This window comes from Struthio camelus, chromosome 12 (genome assembly GCF_040807025.1).
Source record: "Struthio camelus isolate bStrCam1 chromosome 12, bStrCam1.hap1, whole genome shotgun sequence".
Classification (NCBI taxonomy): domain Eukaryota; kingdom Metazoa; phylum Chordata; class Aves; order Struthioniformes; family Struthionidae; genus Struthio; species Struthio camelus.
Genome location: NC_090953.1, coordinates 18802905 through 18815099, shown reverse-complemented (window position 1 = coordinate 18815099; position 12195 = coordinate 18802905). Strand labels below are relative to the sequence as shown.

The following is a 12195-nucleotide window of genomic DNA, read 5'->3' as shown; positions in this document are numbered from 1 at the left end:
CAAATGCTCTTTGCAGCTGAAAAGAGTTCAATCACAAAATAAATTATTATAGGAAAAAAAAAGTATTCTAAGTACGTTTCTGAATAAATTATTTTATGTTTTGAAAGTGTTTGGTTTTTGTTTGTTTCTTTAAAATCTAGGGTTTCTTTTTTAAATCTAGGTTGTTTCATACATTCTTATCATTAACAGAAGAATATCTGTTGAATATTTGTGCTGAAATGTTTATTGACCTCCTACCTTCTTTCTCCTGGTTGCCTGGCAGCTGTAGTGACATTGTACTTTGTCTAGTACCTATAAAATTAATTATATGCTAGGCTGAGGTTTTGGTGTCAACACAAAGCAAACCCATATTAGTGGAAAATAACTATCTACAGCTTTGATCTAGTAAATTTAATAAAATCATTATTATAGAGTATACAAAGCAAATAATGCTTGTATAAAAAGCTAGAATTGCAATTACGGAAATCAAAATATTTAAGCTCTTTCTCAAACAAATACAGTATTTTACTGTCAGAGGAAATACACTGATTGTATTTACATAGCTTAATCTTCTATTACACAAACACTTCTAGACTAAGACAGTTGAATCTCAACTCCCAACTCGGAGAATCAATTACAGCGTTGACTTTTCTAATCTGGGAACAAGTCAACGAAGCTCATTTGACACAAGCCACGGAGTGGCCGTGGGCTGCTCTCTGCTTGGACGTCTTGCGGGAACGGAGCTCGCACTAAACACAGCAAGAACCCAAGGCACACTTTGGCATGGGCAGGAGGGTTAAAAAAAAATTATGTGGCTTTGTGGTTCAGGTGTTAATTCTGAGACTCTGTCAGCTCACCTAGGAAAAGCAGTCATGTTTTACTCGGGGAAATGACAGAGAGGGACTGGTGGCAGCCCTCTCACTCCACGTGCCGAGGGTGGTACCTCTCTCTTCATCCTTTGGCATTTAGGGGACACTAAAGCTCAGCCAGAGCACTCACTTCCCTTCTCGGTTTCTGCCTCAGTCTCAGAGGCTCCCCCAGAGGCTGGAAACCCCGCAGTCACAAACCCAAAGACGTGGGACTGCATAACCAGGCTGATATCCTTACAGGTGAACGATGCCTAGGTGAACAAAAAGACAAGGCCTCTCAGCTTAACTTCCAGGCTCTTGCTTATATATTGCAGGCTACGTTATCTATTGTTTTCTCTAACTACAACTGCTTGCAAACCAAAGAGAAACAATATGAGAAATACATGGGACAAATCTACACACTCAGAAATTGCCTCCTGGTCCCAAATGGAGGACCATGAATATTCCCCCCTGCGTACAGAATATGCAGAATTCCCCCTGCACACAGAAGAGCCCTTCCCATATTAAGGTTTCTCTCTTAAGGGCCTTGTTGCAGCCTCAATAGTGGAAAGACAAGAGATTTCAGTCATGCAGAAGAAACCAGGTATATCATTTAAATTTTGGTTTCTTTACTCACCTTTTTTTGAGCATTTAGCTATGTTTTGCTAAACATAAGCCATTTATATTTATCTGGTCAATATGTACGTTTTTGCTTTTCCTTCCCTTGCTCCTTCTCCATATATAATAATAATTGCTAAATGTATTTTCTATGCTTTTTGAATTAATTAACCTGCTTGCTTGGGGGAAGGGGAACCATGGCTTTAATGGCAAAAGATAACAGTAACAATCTTTAGTCAGATGAGACTTTTGGTTCACACAGGGAAAGCAGTTGCTTTCTGCACAGGTTTCAGCTCTTCCTAGGGTAACAAACCATACTGACTTGCACATCCTTGGGTACACTGGCCTGCAAAGACAGTCACTAAGCTGTGAAGAGTAAAAGGAACGAAAAACGTCCTTTTAACAAGCCTGTATAGCCTATAAGTTAGTAAAGCTTATGAAATAGTCCCTGGTATAATTCATCCAGAACCTCGGGCTGTTCTTGTCTTTTCTACCTCTGCGCCAATACTTCCCATGGAAAAGCAATGTGAAAAATAATTTTTTTCAGGGTAAAAACATAGAATTCCTAATCAGTACAGATGACCAACAGCAATTTTTATTTAGAAGAAACTGCCTGAATTAGCACTGACATTTGTTGTGTATGAAATGCATGAAATATTGAAGCCTAATTTGATACAATTTGATTTAAATTCTAAGGACCTTAATCCATGTAAAAACAAACAAAACCTATGCCTAATGCTCTGTAAGAGGTTTTATAATTATTATTACTTAATGGTTCCCAGAAGCACTCCTGTAGCTAAAGCTCTGCCTTTATTTCCATTGCAAAGTATGCCTTTGAGGGATTTATAAATCTAGCCATTTCAATTCATACTGTGCCGCGGCTTGATGTGTATTAGATGAGAGCATTTGCACCATGCAAGAATTTAAGACTGCATTCTGTACTTCCTGCAGATCTGAAACCCTCTCAGATTTTGGCTGTTCTTCCATTTCCAGATTCATTGGGACTTTGGCTCCAAAAGAATATGTTATGAATGTGAATTTTTATGAATATGAATTTTGTTGTCAATAGAAGTACATGACTAGAAAGTTGCTGTATGGGCGTTAGCACTGCCAATGTCCTGTTCTGTTGTTATTTTACTCCTACAAGCTCTCCTAACCAGTGCCTGTCTGACACACAGCAGATAAACTCCGTCCCAAAGAGAGACTATACTAATCACTTAGTAATTAAAAATCACCACCCATTTCCACTTGTGACAGAACATGCACTTCTGGGAGTCAGCTGTCCAGAGAGGAATAGGCAAGGCACTGACGCTCACCCCAGGTGCCAAAGAGTAATAGTTAATACATGTGCTTATTAAAGCTCTTGCTTTCCTGGCATGAGCACGACTTTGCTGTTTTAAAATGTGGCTTGCTATATTTTTGTCCTGTGTTCATGCTGTTGTGCTGCTGGCTGTCTATGTACATGCAGAGAGCGTCCAGTTATAAGAGTGCCCAAAGTGATTTTGTGCTTAAGTATAAGACGACACTTTTCTAACCCTCCCACAGTATCATTCTTAGGACAGACGTGATACTTCTCTTCCTCCCCCTTCCCCTCCCCCCCAAAATCAGGTATAATTTAAACTACTTTTGCCACTTTTTTCTTTTAAATCACCAAAAATATCAACTCCTCCACGGCTTGCAGATTCCTCTGAGTTACTCTAAAGAAAATAGGACAGTGCTTCGGTAAAAAGCATTTTATAAAGGAGATGGCCCGGAAACTCCAATTTTGCTTTTCCGCAAAGCAGCTCATAAACAGTTTACACCGGTTCATTTTATTATAGTCTGATAAATCACAGATAATGCAATGTCTGGCCCCGCGAGTGTGGCAGGAGGTAGATGGCATGACAGGAGGCAAGGGATGAAAAGAGTTCAGAAGCTGCTCTGTCAGTCACAGAAGTCATTTAGTCAGGCATATCTTGGAGTTTTTAGCTGTATTTCTGCCTGGGAGTGTACGTCTCAACGTTACTGTTTTCTCAGACACTTTGTAAACTGTCATAAAATCTTCCTGTGTGTAATAGCAAACATTTATAAAAAATTTTTAATCTCCTGTTTTCGGTGTTCATTTTCCTAAAGGTGAAACAATCACTTGTATTTTTTTTCACTGATATATTTTGGAAAACTGTAAAGCACCCCCATCTGCAACGCACATGCATGTTAGCAACCTGTACACACATCTTTCCATGGGATGCTATTAAAACCTGATAAGCAATATCTAGAATGTTTGATTCCTTAGCCTGGAGTATTTACTGAAGCCTGCAAGAAATTAAAGTTTCTAAAAAAACATTAAGATGGTTGTTCCATTAGTGAAAGGTGCTCAATGTAGCTTTGGTTGTACATACAGATCCATGACAATTCCCGTTTCAGTTGAGCTCAAGTTCTTAAGTAAAAAATAAGGCAAAAAATATGTAAATATTTGTCTGAAATATGCTGAATCCTTTCTTAAGGTTTGTAATAAAGCTGTTACACACTCTGAGCAATAGCTATTCCTGCCATATAATAGAATAAGCTATTAAAAGCTCTAACATCCAAAAGTATAAGCAACAGGTACAGACCTACAGGTTGCTAATTCACAGGAACATACCTCCCTATCATTTTATCATTCAGAAGTTTGCTCCATATAATTTCTAATCAGCCCATGTGACACTGAAGCAGGAATCAGTTCCTCGCACTTTGGTGCCTGTTAGGAGCCTATTCCTAATGGTCATTTCTTATAACACGGAGAGCATAAATTTGGTACTGAGCTCAAGGCATCCTGTCAAGACCAGAGCATGTCATTGTAAGAATCTATACAATCACCGTACAATCCCAGGGCTTCTCCAGAACACGATCTGAGACTTGATTCACGTGGAGTAGTGCAAATGTGTATTTTCAATTTTGCTAGCTTGAGGTTCTTTATAGAGACTTTTGTTAGGAATTTTCAAGTGCATGTTCTACCTACATGTAGGAGTTTAATACAGGAATTTGTAATTACGTTTGCTCAGATCACATACACAGCTCCCATGAGCTCTATGCTATATACACACATACGCAAACATACAGAAGTTACTAGCATTACTTGTCACAAGACACACAGTTATCTTCCTCCTTCATAAATCTACACTATTCTTATTACCTACAGGAACCAAGAAGTCTAATCCCATTTCAAACTATCATTATCCTTTTCAAATAAAGAAAAACTGCGCTTCAACGGTTCCAATCCATTCTAAGTTTCTATTAGCAACAATCCAGTATCATACCATCTTTTAAAGGACAATCTCAGCTGAAATATTATTACTTACAAAAGTATTTGCCCAACTATGCAAAAGAACATAAGGAGGATGCATATTAGATGAAATTTTCAAGTCAGTGAAACCTTTAAAGAGAAGGGTCTGAAAACCGTTTAAAGAATATAAACATTCTTCTAATGGTTGCTTCCTCAAAGCACAATTAACTCCTACATTGTTTGAGATCATTAAAGTAATCCCAACTTGTTTTGCATCATGAAAATTGGGAGACTATGTAAAGAATTTCCCTTGGCTTTCCTTACCTGACTAGCAGGTGTCTCTCCAAACACTGCCTCATAAGGAGGGGGCAGCTCAGTTGGATACAGCATCCCTGGGCTGTTAATGGTGACTTCGTATAATGCACTGAATGGGGAATGAGGAAAATCCAAATGGAAACTTCTGTTTAAAAAACACAAACAAACTGCATTGTTAAGAAACTGCATTGGATTTATTTGGTAAACTATTACCTACACCACACTGACGTAGCGCTTTCTCTGAATTCAGAGCCAATACACTATAAAGAACTCGGCTGAAGAAATTTATTAGCCAAACAAATGAAGCCTTAATTTACAGGGTAGCTTTAAAAAACATATTTCCTTTTGGATACTAGCCACCTGTACAAACCTGTTTTGCAGTCATTATTGTCCTTCACTGCTCCATAGTAACGCACATTAACTTCAGTGATTTCATTAGAAAATTAAACCTCACCTTCAACTTCAAGTGTATAATGCTAACAATTGCGAAAGGATTACCTATAAGCTGATCCCTGCTTTATGCTCAAATATTGTTATCCTTGTCTTAGCTAAGTTCAATCAATTCTCCATCACAGTAGTGCTTGCACAGTGGTTTTACACAAATAAGTATTTCCACGTGTGTCCTAACAGGTTTGTGGAAAAAGGATGCAATCTCCCTGGAAAAGAAGCACCTAATGTAAGCAAAGGACACCATTTCACTTCATATTCTTTGAAAGAGCTTCATAGACTGTAGCCCAGAACTACAGGCTGAGGGTAACTACAGGGAAGAAGAATCACCTCTGCGCCTCTATCACAGGTGTGCAGGTATATTCCGGTGGGTAGTAGGGTGGAGGCGGTATTGGCGGTATGAACTCATCAAAATCCAGGGTCTGATGCAGCACAGTCCCATGTGGAGTCATACAGTCGTGGTGGCTAGCATGTGGCCTCTGTGGCAGAAACTGAAAAGGAACAGCTCAAGTTCCTTAAGATGGTAGGGAGCAACAACATCATGAATAAAAAGAATTATAATAGAAGGCCAGTTTTAGCAATCCTGACCAATGCCTAAGTTCATGAACATCCCTACTGAAATGAAAGAGATCCTTTTGAAAGCACAGGAACACTCAAGGTCAGGGAGGATTCTGAGTCAAAACGGTAAAACATAAAACAAAGTTTTACTGAAGACATAGAGGAGTCTTGTGCCTCAGCCAGTTAGTCTTAAGACAGAGAACATAAGACATTTAAAATTAAATAGTATTTCAAGAAACATATCAACCTTAAAAAACAATTTTGTTATAGCATTGCAAAACAAATTACATGTTTGTTGTATTACATATAGCAATACAACTGTATTTTCATAATCGAGGAACACTAAGATACAACTACTGAAATTACTATTTGCATGGTTTTGTTTCCAATCAGAAATGTCTTGTGCTAAAGAAAAAAAAAAGAAGCCCACACACCAAAAAAACAAACCAGAAGCAAGCTGCCATTTGTTCATTAAATTTTGAAGATGGCAACTATTAATATCCCACCTATTTTTCACTGTCTACAAAATAAATATTCTTAATAAATATTTATGATTTGTTGATACCAATACTGCACGTTTAAATGTGGCAGAAATGCTTTTAATACTGGTATGAACATAAGAAAAATATTTTTCCATATAAACTCTCAAAACCAAAAGGAAATAACTATTCTGAAGAATAAAAAATAATATTTATTGAGAAGGACTGTTAGATGTTGTGACAAGAACCTAATCAGCTTTGAGCACTGCAGGAATATCAAGAAGCCCTTCTGATTCAGCTGATATCAGAAACACCGTAACTTAATAAGACTTCTAGCAAAGGCTTAAACTACTTCACAATCACATTGGGTCCATTCTGCAGATCCCATGGAACGGCAGCTGCCTTGACCAGGCTTGATACGCTCCCCATGGACAGGACTGGATCAACAGACAATCAAAAGAGGCAGAGGCATTCTTTTTTCTTCAGGCAAGCTTCCGCTGCCATATCACTTTTCCTGCACTAGACCTGGTCTTTAGCTCTTGGCCTGTAAAAAACGTGAGCTAAGAAAATTTGCTAAACGCATGTTTCTCTTCTACGCTGGAACAAGTGAATACATCTATTTGCGCTGTTTTCTCTTTATATTTTTATGACTTTTTAAATCCACGCTAAAGCCTGAAGCAGCAGTTAAATAAAAGTGAAAAGGCTTACGCTAACAAGACCCAGCAAATAGAACGTAAACAAATTTCATGTTTAATTTCAGTTCTACATTCTTCACTTTTGCAAAAAAATTTATCCTGTATATTTACGCTGAATTTGAATTACAGTAGACATAATGCTGGCCTTCGGTATTTAGAAGGCTGAGTTACATCTTTATTCTATTAAACATACTCTATGTATATTGTTTCAAAGGTCAAAGCTGTGATAACGCAACACAACAGAGTCAGGAAGACTGGTTTCAAAGGTTTGTGAAAATGAACTACTAATTGCTTACTAACTGACTCTCTAGAGATATTTTCATGAGTAATTACTAAATAAGGAGCTTCCTCTGCAGCATGTTATTATATCATTATATGTTACAGCCTATCGACTTTTTTCAGCCGCTGTGGTCTACTGATGGCACAGGAATACAAGACATCTTGATTTACTCTTAGTTACATAAAAAGTCTGATGCCAGGAAGCGCAGCCTTTCATATGAGATGCAATTCAATGGTCCTGAATACCAGCAAACATTTCTACAGGTTTCTCCTAAGAGATAAAACTACGTTTTTGAGGTTATTCTGTCTGAATTCACCAGAGCGTCCAACGACTGTTTCCCAAACTGAATATTAATTGTTATATATCAAACTTCTGTCATAAATGACATGATCACCAGCCTATTACCCAAAACACTTTGAAGAAGCTTTTAGGAAAAAAGGAAGCAACTTAAGGTAAAGATGAAATATCTATATAGTGCCAGTAACAAAAATTCTCATTCAGAAGTTAAACACAATTAGTTCAGCTTAATCACCTGAAAACTACACAAAAATCTAACACATAATGAAGACAAATATTTATTTATATACTCCGTTCCATGTTTTGTACCCTATTTGCTTTCAATAAACTCAGGAATACACTCATTTTCCTAGTAGAGTTGATGATTCGGCTCATCTTTGCAGTCTGGACACTAAGCAATTTTCTTTGGCAACTGTCTTCACCTTCCCCTAGCCTACTTCCATATTGTGCTATGAACCTAGTTTCAGTTTCCGACAGAGAAGCGGCAGCTCCATCTCTCCAGCTCTTGACTTCCCTGAAGCTTGTTTCCTTCAGACATATATAAGGTGCAATATTCTAACATTCCCCATAAAGCAGCTAAAGACATAGAGAGCACTTTTACAGTGAAACATCAGCATACATTTTGTGGGATGTGACAGAACGGAAAGGGGTTTTTTGGGGGTAGAATAGACTGTGAGTCAAGCAGAAAAAAAACCCTAACGTTTAGATACAGTTTAGTTTAACAGTGGAATCATTTGCATCCTTCTCAAGAACCTTTGCTCTGAGCACAAGGCATGGCAATGAACACTTGTGTGAACAATGCTGAAAATGGGTGGCAAAATGGAGATGAAAGATGCACATATTTCAGGTTTGGTTTGTTTATAAATAACGGTTTACCTGTGTGATATCATCCTGCTGGAAGGCACAGAAATTAAATTAAAAGAGGCTGTAAGAGGTAGACTAGCAGGAAATGAAGCAATATCAAACATAAAGGATTATCACAAAGAACAGGCATCCTTGAAAAAACAATGGACAAGCTATTAAGTGGGAATTAACTAATAACTTATTCTATACTCTCCTATATCCTATTCTCTACTAGCCTACCAAGTTTACTCCTCCTACACTAAAGTGTATTTAAAAAACTTGAAGAGTTAGCCTTGAATGGTGCAGGCTGGCTGCGGCTCCACAAAGACTTAATGCAAAGTCTCTAGAGGAGACAATAAGAAAAAGACACAATGAGGAAATGCAAACAGCTGACAGCTGGACTGGGCAGAGGAACCGTGCGTGACAAACGCTTTCACAAGGAAACACACACCCACGACTCTCTTTTGCATAACAAGACCGCTGTTGCCAAATAACCAGCTTCAGAACGGCGGGTGCAAGTAGGACAGACAGCAACAAGAACCGCTAAAGCAAAAGTGGAGACGGTCTGTTTGGCCACAAGCACAGACAAGGACAAGCTGCGTTCAATGTCCTTTCAAAATCTACAGCTCACACAACTCACAAATAAGCCCTCCTAGACCCGTTTTTGCGACTGAACCAGCAGTGACTCCAGAAGCAACATAGAGAAAATTGTTGCAGACAAGGACAAACAGTAGGCTGCACCATTTCAGCCAACCCTGTTAAAAATTTTACGTAACCTCAAAGTTAACAATAGCTATTTCGAACACATTTACTAGGTAGAAAGAGGTACCCCCTGGCTCTGGAAATCCCAAACACTCAACATTTATGCTGACCGCCTGGACCTGCTGGATGCTGGGAGTTTTCAGAAATCCAACAGGGAAATACAGATTTAGGAGCCTAAGATCACGCTGCTGTTTTGGGAAACAGCCAATCTCATTATTGAAACTTGGCATTCCAATTACTATACGTGTGCATTTTTTTTTTCTTTTTAGTCCTGGGACTAAAGATGACCTTAGTTTAGCATACGGAACGTGCCTGATACACAACAGGCCAGCTGGATGTGCAACGTGCTGCACACATTCTATGCGTAATCTGTATGTTTAGGTGGACAAGCCTAATTTTGATAGGTACGCTCCCTGATTTAGAGAGTCTTCATTTTTATTTCTTACTGAGGGCTGCTTTGCTTGTAACTTGGTTTGCAGCGATGAGGAAAGATTAAAATACGCTATCTTGTTGCTGCAGGCTCAACAAGGAAGCTGTACGATTCTGCACTTTTGTACCCATCACTTGGACCTGAATTCAGTACAGAAGCTTGCAGTGATTAGCCAGTGCATCAGTAGCAACTTGTCAACAAGTGGAGAACCAAAAACAGTGATTTTAGAAGCACATCATTTCCAGCAGAGCAGAAGAGGCAAAAATTTTCTGAAAACGCAGTTATGCTCAGGGCTCCATTAGCCATAAGTACTGAGAACTCTGCACAGGTAGTCATGCAGGATGGGACTCCAATGACCTTCTCAGCAAACCTAGCACCTGCAGCAAGAAACAGACGCTGCCACTTGGCAGCGAAGAAAGCAACGCTCTGTGGAATGAAAAGGACTTTTCTCTTAATTTTTAGCTCTTCAAGGTGAAATAAACACCGATAAACAGATAGGAATAAGGCTACGAAACTCACTTTCCTTTTTTATCGTCAGACCAGATTTCCAGCTCTTCACTCAAGAGCTCTTCCAAAAATTGGTCACTGAAGTGACAGGAATGGCTGGAGCTTATTATTTACATTATGAATATTTGGATATGTTCAAGTAGAAGCTGTTGGAGGAGTACTAATTAACAAACTGAAGAAACAGCAGATAAAGATCGTAAACATATTTCCCTAAAGAAACAGTTACCCGGTCTGAGGCAGTGCGGTATGTCCTTTTATCTGGGATCTGTGAGGCTAAGGACACTTGATCAGCATTTCTGGGTAAAGGACATTCCTACCAAACACAAACACCTGGCAGTCTATGTACTCTACAGCTCATTAGCATGTTGATGCCATGTAAATGACACAGTGCTTGGATTCACTACTTTGCAGCTATGACATATTTAAAACAGCAACTGCCATACATGAGTATGAGACTAGCGCTCTAAGGGAATCTTCTTATCTCAAATATTTTCTCATATCTGCATGTAATTACATTTGTCTTCCATACTGCATTAATAAATTTACTGTGCAGCTTTGAAATAATCCCTTTGGAGACTCCAGGGTTCATTATCCTCATTTTATTCTCTATACGTCATTTCTAAAAACCTGCCAACTGGAAATAAAATATTTTAATTGCATATAATTAAATATTGGCCTCTTATCTAATATAAAAGCTCTCTGTAATACACCTGGGTCTATAGTGCTGTCTTTTTAAATTAACTGTCCTCCTCTTGGACGGATTATTTTCTTCTCTTTTTAAAAAAAGTGAAATCAATATCTCCTGGAGGACAACGTAGTAATTGTCTGCAGGAACTGAAGGATCTGGGCTCACTCTTATAGTTTTCCCTGAGTTTAAAGGGAAATTGCAATATAGGAGATATTTTGATAAAGAAAATACTGATTCAAAATTTTCTCTCCATTTTTTCTAAGTGTTGCTGTTATAACCATCACAAGCCAATAGCTCTGTAGCCCCACAGGAACTAGTCTGTGACTCTGCAGCTTTCTTAAAACACTATTTTAAATATTCTTACTCTACCAATAAAAGGCAAAATGGAGAATAATACATTTTCTAAAAAAGCCCTACGTTTACCTAAACCAAAGGTTTCTGCTGTCCTTTTTCATTTGAGGTGGTGAGGAAATGCATGGTGCTTCTAAACGGGCTGCCATCTGGGCTTCACGCTACTACCTCTAGTGAGATTTGTGGCCAAAAAATGCATTATGTAGGGTTTTAGATAATTAGGTTAAATATTAAAAAGCATTTAATGACTTACGGTCAATTCTAATTTGAAACTTCTTTTTTGGGAAGAAAGAAATTTATTTCAATATTTCACTCAAATACCTCAGATAAAGCACCTGAGTATGCAGACAATATCTTGCTTGCTTTTCTATCCTCGTATTCCAGTGTAACGTGTTGAAATAACTTTTTTTGAGTGACATAATAGAAATACTAGATAAAAGGAGAAAGAACTCTGAAAAGAACTCTGAAAGAACTTCTTACCTATGCTGAAAGAATAATTCTTTAGAGTAACAAAATGATTCTTTTCCTATAGTCAACACATTCTGCATTAATCTCATTTGGGATACAGAACAAGTGAAAGAACGTTTTTATTTCTTCCCGATTTTTTACTTTGATACGTGTTTTTTTCTTCATGCGTTAAGAGACTTTATTAAACATGCTGCGAAAGGGAATGATAAGTAGTTTATAGTCTACATATGTCACTGCACTTAATAAATGTTCCTAAATAATAGCACGAACTATATACGTGTTTGGGAATCACTCAGCCTATCAGCTGTGCATGAGGATCCAAAGTAAATAGTTAATAGCACCCAAGTGCCCTGTGTGACAGCGGGAGAGCAAAGCTTATTTAATGAAAG

The 12195-nt window shown here is 38.2% G+C and overlaps 1 protein-coding gene across 9 annotated transcripts in view; it reads right to left on the bottom strand.

The window, feature by feature from the left end:
- ENTREP2 (endosomal transmembrane epsin interactor 2) overlaps window positions 1–12195 on the bottom strand; it is a 186242-nt gene that overhangs the window by 13746 nt on the left and 160301 nt on the right. For 5 of the 9 annotated variants that reach the window (XM_068958934.1, XM_068958936.1, XM_068958940.1 and 2 more), the window contains 3 exons: window positions 8634–8651; window positions 5779–5939; window positions 5011–5146 (listed from right to left, as the gene is read on the bottom strand). In XM_068958934.1, coding sequence (XP_068815035.1) covers window positions 5011–5146; window positions 5779–5939; window positions 8634–8651 — 315 coding nt within the window. The remainder of the gene's footprint in view (window positions 1–5010; window positions 5147–5778; window positions 5940–8633; window positions 8652–12195) is intronic. The other 4 variants (XM_068958935.1, XM_068958937.1, XM_068958941.1 and 1 more) reach the window with 1 other exon arrangement.